This window comes from Diadema setosum, chromosome 10, assembly GCF_964275005.1.
Source record: "Diadema setosum chromosome 10, eeDiaSeto1, whole genome shotgun sequence".
In the NCBI taxonomy this organism is placed as follows: domain Eukaryota; kingdom Metazoa; phylum Echinodermata; class Echinoidea; order Diadematoida; family Diadematidae; genus Diadema; species Diadema setosum.
In genome coordinates, this window is record NC_092694.1 from 19348878 (window position 1) to 19366941 (window position 18064).

The 18064-nt window shown below is 38.6% G+C and overlaps 1 protein-coding gene across 1 annotated transcript in view; it reads left to right on the plus strand.

Annotated features, from left to right (window-relative positions):
- The first annotated feature begins 2561 nt into the window (after positions 1–2561).
- Positions 2562–18064, plus strand: part of LOC140234038 (multifunctional protein CAD-like) — a 56003-nt gene continuing 40500 nt past the window's right edge. Inside the window, exons 1-11 of the mRNA XM_072314120.1 lie at positions 2562–2856; positions 8053–8322; positions 8900–8958; positions 9457–9540; positions 11658–11799; positions 13830–14001; positions 14883–15173; positions 15570–15723; positions 16156–16287; positions 16716–16949; positions 17123–17344. Of these exons, the coding sequence (XP_072170221.1) occupies positions 2772–2856; positions 8053–8322; positions 8900–8958; positions 9457–9540; positions 11658–11799; positions 13830–14001; positions 14883–15173; positions 15570–15723; positions 16156–16287; positions 16716–16949; positions 17123–17344 (1845 nt within the window). The 5' untranslated portion in view covers positions 2562–2771. The remainder of the gene's footprint in view (positions 2857–8052; positions 8323–8899; positions 8959–9456; positions 9541–11657; positions 11800–13829; positions 14002–14882; positions 15174–15569; positions 15724–16155; positions 16288–16715; positions 16950–17122; positions 17345–18064) is intronic.

Here is an 18064-nt window from a genome sequence, read left to right on the forward strand (position 1 = left end):
AAACAGACATATTAAGATGAAAGTTGAATCAAACAATATTTATTACCGTACCCAAATTCACAGTTGATGTACTCTTAAAAGAAAATGCAAAGACCAATAAAGATGATAAAGATCATTTTAAAGCATGTTTGACTGTTTTCATTACCAATGTTTCATTACGCCTTCCAACTTTGTCATTTCTATAGGATGTCCCACTTTACCCCCACCGTCCCATTTCTCCCTTGCCGTTGTCCCACTTTACCCACGGGTGGGTCAACTTCTCCCCCAAAATAAGGTTTTTTCTTTTCATTAACTGCAGAAAATTGAGAACAGTGCCACCCCCAGCTTATGGCTCGATCTTTATGTAACCTACCATATGAACCTTCATGCAAGCCCGAAAGGAAATGTAATCATCTCTTCTATATAAAGATATAAGGAGAAAATCGGCGAACTTGAAATGATTAAATGTCCCACTTCTCCCCGGTCTCCCCTAACCAACATATTAAACAAATCATTATTATGATGATAGTACACAAATCAATGAATGCACAGGTGAGAGCTAGGGCGGTTCAAGGCCGGCGCCATGTTTTTAAAAGTGGGGGGGGGGGCAGTTTATATTTCTGATGCCACTTCTGGGTTTCATTAGCTAACAAAAAGAAAAAGAAAAAGGCCTTCAGCGCAACTTGTTTGTATTCCACTTCCTGGATTTCTTAAAGGACAAGTTCACCTTCATAGACATGTGGGTTGAGTGAATGCAGCAATATTAGTAGAACACATCAGTTAGAGTTTGAGGAAAATCGGACAATCCGTTCAAAAGTTATGACTTTTTGAAGTTTGTACTCAGTCACAGCTGGATGAGAAGACTACTATAGATTGTGATGTCACATGCGTACAACGATAGAAAAGAAAGAATAACGAAAATTCAACATATTTCAATTTTTCTTGCATAACAAAAAAACACTCGACATCTCTCTTTCAGAAGGCAGGGGAAATAATATTACCCTAAACATACGTCAGTAACAAGTCGAAGAAATGTGCACTTTATTCAAAAAGTAAAGTTTTGTGAAATTCTCTTTTCATTTTCCTTATATTGTTGTACGCATGTGACATCACACACCAGGCTGTAATAGTCTTCTCATCCAGCAGGGACTGCACAGATACTTTAAAGGGAAGGTAAACCCAAAGAGCAATGTGGATTGAGTGAAAGCAGCAACATTAGTAGAACACATCAGTGAAAGTTTGAGAAAAATCGGACAATCGATGCAAAAGTTATGAATTTTTAAAGTTTTGGTGTTGGAACCGCTGGATGAGGAGACTACTAGAGGATATGACGTATGAGTGGACAACAATACAAAGAAAATATAAAGGATATTCAACAAAAATTCACTTTTCTAGAATTATGAAAGAGCAGTGGACCAACCGCTTTCAGAAAGCAGGGGGAATAATTGCTACCCTTAACATATGTCAATATCAAGTTGATGGAATTTGTAATTTTCATGAAAAATTGATTTTTGTAGTATTTTCTTTATATTTTCTTGATATTGTAGTCCACTCATACGTCATAACCTCTAGTAATCTCCTCATCCAGCGGTTCCAACACCAAAACTTTAAAAATTCGTAACTTTTGCATCGATTGTCCGATTTTCTTCAAACTTTCACTGATGTGTTCTACTAATGTTGCTGCTTTCACTCAATCCACATTCTTCTTGGGGTTTATCTTCCCTTTAAAATTCCTAACTTTTTAAGGGTTCGTCCGATTTTCCCCAAACTTTCACTGATGTGTTCTTCTAATATTGTTGCCTTCACTTAATCCACATGTATATGAAGGTGGACTTGTCCTTTAAGCTGACAAACAAAACAAAAACTAAAACACAAAACAAAACAAAACTTAACCACATCTTCTTCTTCTTCTTCTTCTTCTTTTTTTCTAGTGCCACTTCCAGGGTAAAAACCCGGGGGGGGGGGGACATAATCCGGGGGGCATAACAAAGTGGGAGGCTAATCATTTTGATCTACTGTAGGATGCATACTGCTGAGGCCTCTCATACGTTCAATAACAAAAACAATGAAATTAACTGAGTTTTGTACTTGTTGCTTATTAAAGTTTCTGAACACGTGATTCTATTTTTTTTGCTGTACATGAAATGAAATGCTCGCTATCAACGCATATCATAACAGCTTAAAATAGTAATAAAAATAATAATAAAAATGAAATCAACTAATCAAACATAGAGCTTGTTAGAGCCGCTCGCTGACGTGACCGTTGGGGCGTGACGGGCACGCAAAGTACACACAACCGCAATCAAAAGTTCCGACAGTCTTTTGCATTCTACAGGATGCGACACGCCGTGAGCCTGGCGCGGGAAATTCAGAACGTCATAGCGCGCGCGCGCGCTTTCTTCTTTCTTCTCGATTGATTGACACTGGCCTGTGCACCGGTGATGAGGTGGTTGGTTGAGCACACGTGTTTTGGGGGGTAACGTTATAGATCTATTAAACGTGTGATGGTTCAGGGAAATTACATGTACTGGTATGGAAGCCATGTGTCAGTGCAATTCCTATCCTCGACGGTCAGTCTTTGTATGGATCTTGCATTGCGTTATGAAGTCAGGGCGCTTCTGCAAGAATTAGACTACCAAGAACCACATGCCACATAATTTTCTGTTCATAGTTTCGTACTTGCGGACAGCAGTATTCATGTACCGCCGTCTTTTTGGTGTGCATCCCATTCGACAGCGTCTATTTTAGCAAGTTTTCGGACTCTACAATACGACTTCAACGTTCTGAACAGAATGCTGGCAACATTGCATTTGAAAGATGGCACAACGTACACTGGGCAGCAGTTCGGGGCCGACTGCAGTGTCTCTGGAGAAGTTGGTAAGCCTGCTACTTCTCAAGTTTTCACACAGTTAGTTCCCGTAAGATTTACTATGGAATTTATTCTTCATTTGCAAACTTCGTGAATGGATAACTGCTCTCTGTGAGTGTGACCAGCCCGCACCTGAACGCGATCAAAGCTTCCTGTTTGCAATGCCAATATGCCATGGTTTGTGATGGGCTGGTCGCTATTATTTAGTTAAAAATTTAGTTCCTGGATATTACTGACGGTTCTACTTCTACTTCTACGGTGCTTCTCATGAAAGCCTGTTCAGCAACTGGATGAGGGTTTGTGGTGTGATGTTTCAGACAGTGGATACCGCTTGTAGGCCTAGTTGTACTTTGTGCTCTTTCAAATGCCCAAAAATGACAGCCACAGGTGCTCACACTGCAAGTAAAACAATCTCTGCCAAGACTAAGCAAGAGATGTCTGAGTGCTCTGACTACTTTCAGACCCTAGAAAGTAGATAATATTAATAAACAATCTGTGTGTGCAAGCAATGCCTTGTGTGACAGTAAATTTAGAACTTATCTACTAAATTTATACCTGTAAAGTGCAAAGTTAGTTTCAGCAATTGTGCACTTTTTTACGGCCCTAGAGTAGGCTCTAGTCTATTATTGGGGTCTGAAATGGGATTTTTCAAATACTTAGTTTGAAGAGGTAATGTACTTCAATGAATAGATCATATAATTCTCTTTCAATTGATACCTATATCATTGAAATCTGATAAGCGGTTCCAAAGTAACACTAACAGTCGTTCAAAGATTTCGGAACAAGGGATTTTTCGTCTCCAAAACAAATGGGTGACCTTGGTAATTTCTGGACCCTACTTGGATATAAATGTGAGGAAATGACATGTAAACAATTCAGTAAACAACTTCAAATGTTAATATTGAGGTTCAGCAAAAAGCTGTTGCTTTCATTTTGCAACCATTCATTAAGTATTGTGTGAGGATTGTGTGCACATCAAAGGCTTTACAAAGAAGGCAGTTAATCAACAGTAAATTAAAGTTGTTTATTGCTGTAATTAAGCTTGTTTACATTGCTGTGTTTTTAATAAACGAATAAACAGAAGGTATTTTGGTGTAGATAAGATGACTATACACTTCATCGACAATGATACGGACTTTTGCCATGCACAAATGAACAAGCCAACACTTCCAAATAGCGGAATTGATTAGTTTACTTTAATACCACATGCTTTTATTCTAATACCAAAGAGCCTATCGTAATCTTTTGAAAATAACCTCGATTTGGAGTTCAGTCACAAATATCGGTATTCATAATACTCGTAATACTCAGAATTTACCACCATTCCCACATGCTTTTATTTTAATACCAAAGAGCCTATCGTAATCTTTTGAAAATAACCTCGATTTAGAGTTCAGTCACAAATATCGGTATTCATAATACTCGTAATACTCACAGTTTAGTGTTAAATCGTGTCTTTCACATGTAGGCCTGTGGAGGAGGTGACTGATCGGTTACAGCGCGTTATTCCGAAGGTTCGTTATTCCGAAAGCGCTTTTTCCGAATTTCATTTTCAGATTAACAAATCTTCGGAATAACGAACCTTCGGAATAACGCCACAAATGTTCGGATTAACGAACCCTTTTTCGTTTTCGGATTAACGAACCTCTAGGTATAGGAAATTTGTGTGTTTCGGATTAATAAATCTTCGGAATAACGAACCTTCGGAATATCGAACCTTCGGAATAACGAACAGCACCCGACTGATCATCATGAGCTTGAGCTCTACTGACAACTTGTTTGTTTGTGTGGTTCACTCATGTGATCATTACAAATCCATGCACAGTTTTAGCTTCCAAGAAATATGAGAGTCAATGTTATTAGAAGCTCTTTGTTTGTGAGTGTTTTTGTATGTGTAACAAAGGCACATTGCACTGACCATTATCTTAAGGACAAGTTCACCTTCATAAACATAAGGATTGAGAGAATGCAGCAATATTAGTAGAACACATCAGTGAAAGTTTGAGGAAAATTGGACAATCAATGCAAAAGTTATGAATTTTTCAAATTTTTGTGTTGGAACCGCTGGATGAGGAGACTACTAAGGCTCTTGATGTCATATGAGTACAATAGTATAAAGAAAATGTAAAGAAAATTCAACATATTTTCTCTTTTTTCGCATAATAAAAGACACTTGACTTGCCTCTTTCTAAAGGCAATTGGAATAATATCACCCATAACATATGTCAGTAACGAGTCAAGGGAATGTGTACTTTTTTCAAAAGACGAAATTTTGTGAAATTCTCTTTATTGTCCCCGCGAACGAGTTCGAGCAGGGGACTATGAAACGGGCTCCGTACGTGTGTGTGTCCATGTGTCCGTCCGTCCGTCCGTCCGTCCGTGTGTCCGTCCGTCCGTCCGTGTGTCCGTGTGTGCGTCCGTGTGTGATCAAAATCTTCAATTTGCTACTTCTCTGTCATTTATGAGCCAATTTTGATTCTGTTTGCTTTATATGATAGCACTACATGGGAGCTTTGAAACTTCTACACAGAATTTCAGTCGTGACCTTTGACCTTGACCTTTGACCTATATTGTACATTTTGCTACAAAATGCTACTCCTTCGCCATTTCTAACCCGATTTCGATTCCGTTTGCTTTATGTGATGGCACTAGGTGAGGGCTTCAAAACTTCTACACAGAATTTTGACCTTTGACTTCTTTGACCTTTGACCTTGATTTTTGACCTATATTGTACATTTTGCTACGAAATGCTACTCCTTCGCCATTTTTAACCCGATTTCAATTCCGTTTGCTTTATATGATGGCACTAGTTGAGGGCTTCAAAACTTCTACACAGAATTTTGACCTTTGACTTCTTTGACCTTTGACCTTGATTTTTTACCTATATTGCACATTTTGTTACAAAATGCTACTTCCGGCGGGGACATACATGTGTATGTTACGCACCGCGTAATTTCTACTTTTCCTTGTATTTTCCTTATATTGTTGTACACATGTGACATCATACACTGCAGTAGTTTTCTCATCCAGCGGTGACTGCACAAAAACTTCAAAAATTCATAACTTTTGAACGGATTGTCCGATTTTCCTCAAACTTTCAATGATGTGTTCTACTAATATGCTACATTCTCTCAATCCTTGTATGTTAATGAAGTTGTCCTTAAACTCCAATGTAAGTCGTGGAATCAGTGTGTATCAAACATCGTGCGTTGCAGAGCTAGTGTTTACAGGTAGTGCAGTCGCAAGTATTGATGTACTGTAGCAAGCAGCATGGCCACATGCATGGCCATATGTACCCATACACACAGCATGTACACGCGATACAGCTTCGCGCCTCGAACACCATGAGGCTGGGTTTCGTGTTGAATTTGAATATGCATGAGCCCTCAAAAATGATTGCAAGAGGTATTTTCAAGGCAAATCCACAGTCGAAGACATGCAGCTAGCAAAAAAATAACCACATATCATAATAGCATAGGCCTATCCTAAACTACTCACATGCTACACGCTGGTTCAAATATCAAAGCAGATGCTGAGATATGGAGTTAAGTGTGGTTCTAACAACATCTATACCTATTTATTGTCAGATTCATGTACCAGCGCTCTGATATGATATAGAGACAAACTTCTTCTTGCATATGATACCAAATTTGTTAAGATTTGATATCTTCAAAATAATAGACAATTTTTAGTAACATGAGCCCAATTACTGGCTCAAATGTACAAAATACACAATGTGTAGTGTACTTTCCTAATCACTAGATATTGTCTCTGGACTTTCATGCTTACATCATCACTCAATCCTTTTTTTTTTTTAACCTACTTGGGCAATTACACTCTCTAGCAGTGTAGTCGATAAGTGACCACACAAAATATTGTAACTTACGAAATTGCCTACCAGTACTAAAGTTTCTTTTCTCATGAGCTTCATTCTTCTTCACTCCCTGTGCGTGCACTTACAATCTGAGGATATTTGAAGTTTGCGACTGGAGTGCCAAGTAGTTATAAATACAAAGATATGGTGGTCTTTTGCAGTGACTTTTTCTTTCACTCATTGCTGCCTTCCCATGGAGCTGTGTGGCCTCAAATTGCAGCCTTGGAGCTTTTATATCTCTATCTCCTGTATGATTATTTGTTTATGTTTGTGTGTGTGTGTGTGTGTGTGTGTGTGTGTGTTTGTGTATCTGTATTTGTCGTGTGTACCTGTATGTGTTGTGTGTGTGTGTGTGTGTGTACATTGTATATCTCTATGAAGACTGCTCAGAACACTGTACAAGTTGAAATTTTTGTGGTAGTTTATTTTCACAAATTGCCTTTGAACCGCAGAAGTAACAATGCACAAATATATATATACCAGCTCAGGAATTTGTAAATGCATTTATGAGAAGAAAATGTGGTAATCAAAGGTCTGTAAACATATTGTAACCATCTAAACCAGGCATAGCATTCAAATTGTGACCAAGCACATGACTGTCACACTTTGCAAAAGGATAAGGGTTGATAAGGGAAAGAATTCGCCTGTTTTTGTACATTTGTTCATTCTGTGCCACGTTCGCACGGCTGACTCAGTCGATGACGTGCCAACTTCGCATTTTCTGCTCAAATGCACAACCTATCGATAAATCGCCAAATGCCGCAGTACAATGAAAGCGTTTCTCGCGCTTGGGTTCCTCTCACATACAACTGTAGCTTGCATTTTATGTTGTGATTGACTATCAAGCGATGTTCCCGACTGGAGTTGCGTATAAATTCTAAGTTTCTGTCACTGTTTTGTGTGCAAAAGTCGTGTCTTTACAGTAATATTTAGCTACTAGTCAATCAAAAGAAAAACAATCATACAATGTAGATTTGTCATACAATTAACATCAAAGCAGAAATTTGCATTTTCTCTATAACTTAACTCACTGTATGTCCAGCTTAACATAAATCTATAGAAGTAACATAGATTTTAAACACAGAATGTTTTCTCAAAGCATGCAGATGTTGGTGTCTCAGAATAATGTGACACTCCGGGGGCTTCCATCATGGCACATAAAGAGTTAAAAACAAATCCATCAGGTTGTAGATGTCAAATGTAGCCTATTTAGCTGCTGAATATTATTCATGTGCATATGTATAGGCCCTCTTTGTGCGGTAGGAACAGGATCTTGAATATTTTTGCATGCTGTTCAGAGTTATTAAAGTCTTCTTTCTTTTTTTTTTAGTCTTTCAGACGGGCATGGTTGGCTATCCAGAGTCCCTGACAGATCCATCCTATAAATACCAGATCCTGGTCCTGACGTACCCACTCATCGGCAATTATGGCATTCCTGCCAATGACAAGGATGAATTTGATCTGCCTATCTGGTTTGAGTCTAACAAGATCCATGTCTCAGCTCTCATTGTTGGGGAGCTGTCAGAGCATTACAGCCACTGGGCGGCCCGTCGATCACTGTCTGATTGGCTGAAAGAGAACAACATTCCAGCCATACAAGGTTTGTCTTGCTCAATGACAATAACTCTCATTCTCAAAATTTTGTCAGTGTAAGTCGTGAACAGCTCTCATTTGACAGGAAAGAAGAAGGAAGGACAATGAAAGGCAGCCCATGAAATAGACATACATGTATTTTAATAGTGAATTTATGCTGTCAATACTGACAGTTTCAGAACAATCATCTCTGAGTACCTCAAATTGGGGTTTGTTTGTTTTTTGTCGCAAAGTAGTTAGAAGTGAAGTGCCTTTGCAACTTTTTGTTATAACTACCTTCAGACAAGTTTGTAGTATATGGTTTTTTGTTTTTTTTAACTCATCAAGGATTGCACATAATTGGCTCTTTCATTTGCAGTATACAAAAACATTTTGTCCAGCCTTGTCTTTTGTTGGTAGATGAGATGCAATGCATTGTCTTGCTGAGGCAACAGACTAGGATAATATGGAAGCAAGAACAAAGAAGAATGACAGGGAAAAAAAGACCCAAACATCTGGATGTAATCTAGAGATTCCTATGTACCTTCTGGGACCTATGCACCTTACACAACAAATGTCACTTTATTACGATTGATGTTTTACAGGTATTGATACCAGAGCCCTGACAAAGAAGATTCGAGAAAGTGGCACCATGTTGGGCAAGGTAAGACAGACACACTTTGTTTGCTCTTCAAAATCCAATATACACTATCTTTATCTTGACATTAAACTAATAGCCTGTGTATTTTGTCTAGCATATTACCCAAGTATTCTATTGCCAAACAAAGATAATGCAATTTCTTCAGAGTATTGTGTAATTGATAACTGTAGTTGTGGTGATGGGCTGACTGACAGATGTTAGGAAGAATGGCTTAGGGGCAGTGAAAGCTATATTGCCTTCATGATGTGTGTAGCTTTTAAATTAGGGTAATTGCACTCTGTGAATTGTGATTATAAGAATCGTGTTCTACAAGGCTTGTAATGAGAATTATGGTTGGACTGCAAAGCAAATGTATAGAAAAGTTTTTGTAGTCTATCTTTGAGTGGACAAACTTCTGTTACCTACATTTCATATGGTTTTAGCAAATTACACAACATATTTTCCTTTAAAGTTGGTCTACATCATGAACTGATGTGTTTGTCTGGGTCTCATCCCCTACAGGTGATCATGGAAGGGATCAAGCCAGAAAGTATTCCTTTTGAAGACCCAAACATACTCAACCTCATTGCTGAGGTCTCTACAAAGGTGAGGTGAAAGTCAAGACAGTCTACAATGTAGATTATTGTACCAAGACACCTTGACAGCAACACATCGCTTTTGGACAAAACCTTGTAACTCAAAACTTAGAATTGTATCTCAAGAAATTAAAATGTGGAATTCATTGTTGGCCTTGAGCAAATAAACATACACTCTGGAAAACCCAAAACATGATACACTGAATAAGGATGATGAAATACATGTACAGGTGTTGTGGGAGACTCATATTCCAGTAATGTTGCATTGCAATGGAAGTACAATGCAACCTGCTCAACAAGTTCACCTATTGTAGAATGTATGCAAGCTTTCTTCCTGTGTTCTGCTTTCCTTGTGGGCCTTGAGCAAATAAACATACTCTCTGAAAAACCCAAAATATAATACACTGAATAAGGATGATGAAATACATTTACAAGTGTTGTGGGAAACTCACATATTCCAGTAATGTTGCATAGTAATTCCATTACGACATGCTCAACAAGTTCATCTATTGTAGAATGTATGCAAGATTTCTTCCATTGTTCTCCCTTCTGTGAGTGCCCAATCATGCATTCATGCAAGTGAAGAGCTCTGCTATGTTATTATCCTTGTTCATTGTGATTTGTTAAGAATTTCGAAAACATTTTTATTGCTCATCCCAGTCACTATAAATTCTAAAACTCTGTGACCAGTATTACTAGTGTATAGATGTTCAAATGCAAAAGTCTGAAAATCATTTAGAGGAGGTCTCTAATAGAGGCTTCATAATTTTGATCTGTTTCCTTCTTATCATGGCTGTTAGATTAAGTACGTATATTGTGCTTAAAGTGCAATTGATTGAAGCAGAAATGTGCAGTATAGCAGATCTTCGCATAAAAGTAAAGGAACCAACTAGTCACTTGTTGTATTTTTATGCCTCCGCCACGAAGTGATGCCGGAGGCATTATGTTTTCGGGTTGTCCGTCCGTCCGTCCTTCCGTCCGTCCGTAATGAATTTTGTGGACAGGGTAACTATCAAAACCTTTTGAGGTATCCTAATGAAACTTGGCATGTATGTGTATTAGGGGGTGAAGTTGTGCCTATTAACATTTGGGTGCACATGCTCAAGGTCAAAAGGTCAAGGTCAAATACATAAAATTTCACTATTTTCACCATATTTATGCAATTCCTAAAGATATTTTCGTGAAACTTAGTGTATACATGTATTACCCAATTAAGATTCTCTAGTGAAAGTTTGGGTCGTGAGGTCAAAGGTCAAAAGGTCAAGTAAAAATATTAAAACTCCACCTTTTTTCTCTGTACCTTGGAAATTGTTCAAGATATCTTCATGGAACATAGTATATATACATGTACTGACTGGCAGTGATTATCTAGAGAATTTAGGGTTCATGGGGTCAGAGGTCAAAGGTCAAGGGCTACACTTCAAAATTTTACCATTTCCCTCATGTTTATGCAATGCCAGCAGGATTTTTTTTTTTTTTTTTTTACACTTGGTGTATGCATGTGTAACCTAATAGAAATTCTCTGGAAAGTTGGTTTTTTTTTGCCTCAAAGGTCAAAAGGTCAAAGATCAAGTGAAAGTGCTGAAGTAACTTTTTCCTCCATATCTCGGAAGTGGCTCAAGTTATCTTGAAACTTACTACATATTTATGCATGTTCTGCATGACAGTGATTATCTTATGAATTTTAGGTCAAAGGCCAGATGAAAATGGTAACAATTTACTATTCAATACAGAAATTGCACTTTTTTCCATACCTTGAAAATTACTCAATGCATAAATGTATGAATGGGTCAAAGTCAAGTTAAAGTCCTTAAATCCCCAAATACATGCTCTCCTGTTCATACAATTAAACCTAGGTCAAGGAAGGTGAACATTCAACACATTTGTGACAAACTTGTCATTTTAATATTTTGCCAATTTTGTGAAAATGTAATCACACATTGTCCTCATGTACTATCTAGACCTATTAGGAGAATCATGCATTATGGCGGAGGCATACCAGTCGCCATAGCGACATTTCTCGTCTGATTATGAAAAAGAATGGAGGTTAAACCCCCACCCCCAAACAAAAAGATCCACCATCAGTATTAAAACTAATGGTCTTTTTACTGTTTATATCATATACAGCAACCTGTGGTTTACAACAAAGGAGCACCATTTCGCATCACAGCCATTGACTGCGGCTTGAAGTACAACCAGATCCGACTGCTGGCTAAGAGGGGTGCTCAAGTCACTCTAGTGCCATGGGATTATCCTATCAAGAGTGCAGGTCAGGATTGTAAAGCAGTCTGTATCATGGCTGTAATTGAAATGAACCTCACTGTTCATGCTAAACTTTGGCTTATTGGCATGTCATGATAACCCCAACCCTGGACGGAAGATGGTGTTTTTCTTTTCAGATGTATTAAATTTGTCACCATGCAGGGAATATTTCATACATTTTAGAGTATTGATCGAAAACGAAAATATATTGTGACCATGAGATCTATGAAATGCTAGCTCAGAGTTTGGTCATTGATACTGTACGAGCTGAAATTTTCGCGTACAGATATTTTCGCGAATTGCTACTTGGAGGACGTTTTCGCGTATTGTTAATTTCGCGGTTACGAGGGTCTAACTGAACTTAGTTAATCGTGCATTGTTATTTTCACGTGTTGTTATTTTCGCGGTTCGAAGGCGATTCGCGAAATTCGCGAAAATAAAACCGCCGCGAAAATTTCAGCTTGTACAGTATTCCAGATGTAGTTCAATAACATTTGCTCCTGCGACAATTGCTCCCATGAAATATCTGTACGCTAAGCCAAACATAACCCTAACCCTGTTCTTAATCCTCACATCAAGTTATACCTTAACCCTAACCAGGCCGGGCTTTTTGGGGTGTTCTGTGGCCGAGGGGGGGGGGGGGTTCATTCAACCCCCCCTCGGCCGCAGAACAGCCATAAAAATTGGCACATGCATTACCTGTGGCGTAATCTACCACATTATACAAAAAGAAATGGAAATTTTCATTATACTAATTAATTATGCTAATGTAAAATCATACATTTTCCTCTAAATCAGAAACTAAAGCTCCTAGAACCCTAGTTTTTGGTGATAACATTCTTTATAGCATTCCTAACAATTTACTTGAAAAAAAAATCAGGTATCAAACTTAATTTCTTATGTATTTTATTGTTTTATGAATTTCTTATGTATTTCTTTGTTTTTCGACATTTTGTTTTATCATTTTTTTTCACAAAATCTATGACAGAACCTTTTCCAAGCATGATTATGCTAAAATTAATTGATTTCAGCTGATGAAAGTGAAAATAATCATATCTTTATGAATAAGGTGAGAAAACTCCATTTGCATAGACTTTACACACAAAATCACGTTTTTGAGCCATTTTCGGTCTGACAGGCATGTATAAAAGGTCGTGCAGCGTTGTAACAGTATGCGCAATTTTTGCAAAAATGGTGTCAAAAGATGCACAAGACTTGAAAGTAAAAAGTCAGCGAACGGCGCGGTCAAAAAATTTCACGTGGCTTAATAGTCGCGAAAAATGTTGAGGGGGGGTTGATTCAACCCCCCCCCCCCCCCCCCCGCGGCCTTTTTAGGGTTAAACCCTATCACAATCACAACCCTAACCCAAAGTCCTTGGAGAAAATAAGACCAGAGCATTTGTCGCAGGAGCAAATGTTGTGTTACCAGGTGTACATCCAGAGGTGTAGATAGATATACAACAGAAAGTTGGAGACATAATCAGTAAGAGCAGTGCTTCTCAACCGGTGGGTTGTGGCCCACCAGTGGGCCGCAATGTCTTCCCAAAATAGAAATAAAAAATGATTTGTATTCAATCTTTGCTTGTAACTTTGCCTCAAAAAACTTTGTAGCAGCCAAAGTGGGCCTTGGTTTAAGAAGTTGGATTGAGAAGTGTAGAGTTAGAGCTCATAGCTTCCCTTTAAGTTACTCCATGAAAAAAAAAAAAATCCTTACTGAAGACAGCTTCTTTGAGTTTGTACTTGTAAGCTTTTATTGCAGTATAACAAATTTTTGAAGACCCTATGTTCATTGGTTGTAGGATATGAATAAATCAGCCATGTTCTCAAGCATCTTTCTTTGGATGAGCAATTTTGTGGTTGCCGTAAGTCTTGGAGCCCTCAGTTTTATGTAGCTAGTACTTTTAAAGAAATATTCTGTGTGTTTAACCACATTGATTGTTTTATGTCTAGTATGATGGACACAAACAGCCGCAAGTTGTAATTGTAATTTGTATGAAGATTTCTTTTTTACTCCAGAAGTGTGATCTTTCTTTACAGACTACGATGGTCTCTTCATCAGCAATGGTCCAGGAGACCCAGAGAAGGCAGACATCACCATCAGAAACATTCGTGCCATGCTGGATGAGCCCTCCCCGAAACCAATCTTTGGAATCTGTATGGGTCACCAGCTGACCTCTCTGGCTGTGGGAACCAAGGCTTACAAAATGAAGTAAGAATATTGAAAACTCAGTCATAGTTATTATGTCATCTTGTAAGCCATTTGTTGTCATATCAAAGTCATCACCAATAGTCATTCTGTACAGGGTTGTATGTGTGGTGCATTGCTGCACAATGAAGTATTAAAGCATGTTTGGTCACCATTCTAATCATTTGTAAATGTACTTGTTTATAAGGCTTATAACATTGTACATATGTATTCACGGTGAACTCTTGTTTGACCTGACCAGTGTGCAGATAGCCTATCTTCTTTGTGATGTAAAGACCCCAATTAAGTCGATGCCCTTATGGCATAATACAGAGAAATCGGGTTGCAGCCAAGGGTGACTTTCTAATTTCCACTGCAGTGGTGCTACATCTAAACAAAACCATCAGTGCACTGCATGTTGTTTGCTCAGTATCACCATGTTTGGGTTATTCATTCAATTTTTCTTTTCCAAATTGGAGGAAAATACTGTGATGATAGAATTGCATGGATGGCGAATCCAGTTTGGGGAGAATGAAGGATAACTGTTTGTAATGAAAAAAGCTGAGATTTCCCAAGGAACATTTAAGATGCGCGTGTTTGCATGATATGTGCGTGATCAGAGTATGCTGCCTGCACAAACTATATGCAGCATAAGTAAGGGAGCATGAAGAAAAGGATGTGTCAAACTTTCTGTGCTGAGCCCCTGTTACTGCTTACTCTGTGAAATTGCAGGGCTGAGGCCAACACCACCAGAGTAAGTCCCATATTGGGCTGTGGCTCCACCTTGCATTCCCATTCACACCAAACTTGGGCCACAGACACAGCTTTGGGCCCAAACTTATGCTTTTTATAGCAGAATTATTTGACAAACTTTTTAATCAAGAGTCCTCCCATGTCATCCCTAGGTACGGAAATCGCGGACACAACCAACCCTGCACCCACAAGGGGACAGGACGATGTTACATCACCACCCAGAATCATGGCTTTGCCATTGACACCCAAAATCTGCCCAAGGGGTGGGATGTGCTCTTCACCAATGAAAATGACCACACCAACGAGGGAATCATTCATGACACCAAGCCCTTCTACACAGTCCAGTTCCATCCAGAGCACATGGGTGGCCCCTGGGACCTTGAGGTCCTCTTTGATGTCTTCTTGGACACAGTAAAGAACTTCAAGGAAGGGAAAAAAGGAATGTAAGTAAGACTTTAAAATATGCTCTGAATATTGAATAAAAGATGTTGTACATTAGCAACTAACAACCACCATGATTTATGAATATCTATGAAAATGTTACAAGTCTGCTGGCAGTCTTTATTTATTGTCAGAATAACTTGATTAATGTAGAATCGTGTTATTTAACTTAAATGTTAGATTTGATTTTGACAAATTATGAATCAATTTCTGATAAGTTCATGATATCACTCACCTGAACTTTTATGTCACATCTGCAACTTTGTCCAAGGCTGGTGCAAAGTGTGTTGATGCTTTAATCTTCAATTGTTTTTGTATTTGCTGTAATTAGAATTGTTTGAGTTCCAAGAAAGGTTAAATGACATTAGTGATGATGAGATTCTTTGCTTTGCATTCAGGCCAACAATCAAGCAACAAATACAGGAGCGATTATCTTTCAAGGCTCTTCCAGGAACACCAACCTCCTCCACTCAGCCAAGGAAGGTGTTGATCCTTGGCTCTGGTGGTCTCTCCATTGGTCAGGCTGGAGAGTTTGACTACTCAGGATCACAGGTAATCAATCCGCAGTGATCACTTAAGATTGGTGGAAGCGGGATGAGTGTATGATAAAGAGAATAACAATCATAAACATTTATTGTTGGTATGTATTAACATCAAATCATTGGGTAGTCCATTGGTTATACAGGAGAATTTGACCTTAAGTGTAATTATGTGCTTTGACTATTTAGATTACAGAGTTTTTTTGGCTTTTACACTTTGTTATTTACATTGTGTGTGGATGTGTTTTAAAGCAAAGTGAAACCATTACTTCATATTCTTCATTAAGATAATTTGTAAGAGTTTAATGTTCATGTGTTTCATTATTTCTTTGAAGTTACTGTATTTTTATGCTTATGTTGTAAATGAAGGAGCTTAGGTTAACATTACAGTGCATGGTAATCTGACTGTATGCCATTGCTGACTGACTGCTCTGTTTGTCTTCAGGCCATCAAAGCACTGAAGGAAGAAGGCATTCAGACCATTCTCATCAACCCAAACATTGCCACAGTCCAGACCTCCAAAGGCATGGCTGATAAAATCTACTTCCTACCAATCACACCTGACTATGTCACCCAGGTAAGAGGATTGCCCAGAGTGGTCCTGAATGCGTTATGTTTTCCAGGTGTCTTTCTGTGCATCTGCACCTGAGTAAGGGAACACAATATTCAATGAATTTTGTATATACCAGGCCCAGCAGATTACATTTGGCAGATTTGATTATGCTCATACTGGTCCCAGTTTTTGGCAAACTTCTAACAAGTGTGATTTTTTAACATTTTGAGATCACTGTGTAGGAGTGAAAAAGCATTTCAGAGAAACTTCAGTAGTCATACATGTTGTCCATATAAAATGCCTATGGTATTTCTTGATCTCCTTACAACTCCTCCAGGAAAACAAAGGAATGGACCATAAATTCTGGTCCTAGTAGGAGACAAGGAAATGTGATAAAAGCCCAGTGAAGAATTTTTTTTTAATATACAGCAAATGTGTTGTTTTATTGGAAGGTCATCGAGAGTGAGCGGCCAGACAGTATTCTGCTGACCTTTGGGGGCCAAACTGGCCTAAACTGTGGTGTGGCTCTCCAAAGTGCTGGGGTACTCACCCGCTACAACGTCAAAGTCCTAGGAACACCAGTCAAGTCCATTGAAGACACCGAAGATAGGAAGATCTTTGCCGACCGCATGCAAGAAATAGGGGAGAAAGTGGCACCCAGTTCAGCAGCCTACTCAGTGGAACAGGTACATCACTCTGTGAATTAATCTTTCGCCCTACTAGTATGTTTTTGCAGAATATATGTAAATCCTTATGCCTGTAAATCAAAATTAAAGAAAGGTAGTAAAAGAGCAAACTTCTGTGAAAAGTGAAGTGAACTAATGAGGTAAACTTTCTTGGATTATGTTTCTTCCTTCAGGCAGTAGAAGCGGCCAAGAACATTGGCTATCCTGTTTTGGTTCGGGCAGCCTATGCTCTGGGTGGTCTAGGCTCTGGGTTTGCCAACAACCCCAACGAACTGGTCAAGCTCGCTACAGCAGCCTTTGCACACACCACCCAGGTCCTCATCGACAAGTCCCTCAAGGGCTGGAAGGAAGTGGAATATGAGGTCGTCAGAGACGCTTTTGACAACTGCATTACTGTAAGTTAATGCAACCTTTTCTTCATTCTAACTTGCATCCGTAATTTGCAGATGTTGTTTCCAAGGGATGATGTATTGTATGTAACTTTTTATACAGTGTTAATTGTAGAGAAAATTCTTGTTTTTAGAATATCTTCTGACAAATTGATGGGCCCACTTTTGCATGAAAAGTGATGATAGAAGTACACATAATGTCATCTGTAACCAATCCTTTTTTTTTTATTTACAAGTAAGATGTTATGCAGCATAGCCAATGGCATGTGAAGAAATTGTGAAGATGTCATTGGTATGCCATGATTCTGGTCATATGATTTTTATGCCTCCGCCACGAAGTGGTGCCGGAGGCATTATGTTTTCGGGTTGTCCGTCCGTCCGTACGTATGTCCGTCCGTCCGTCCACTTTCGTTTACGCGATAACTTGAGTAATATTTACTGGAATTTTACCAAACTTGGTCCAAGTATGAAGTATGATGGGGCAATTATTTGATTAGATTTTGGGTAAAATCGGCTAAAGGTCAAAGGTCAAGGTCAAATCATGAAATTGTATCCGTTTACGTGATAACTCAAGACTGGATAGAGCAAATTTCACCAAACTTTGTTGGAGGATGATGCATAATGGGACAATTACTTGATTGGTTTTTCAGTGAAATCGGACAGAGGTCAAAGGTCAAAGATCAAGGTCAAATCCTAAAATTTATCTGTTTACGTGATAACTCAAAA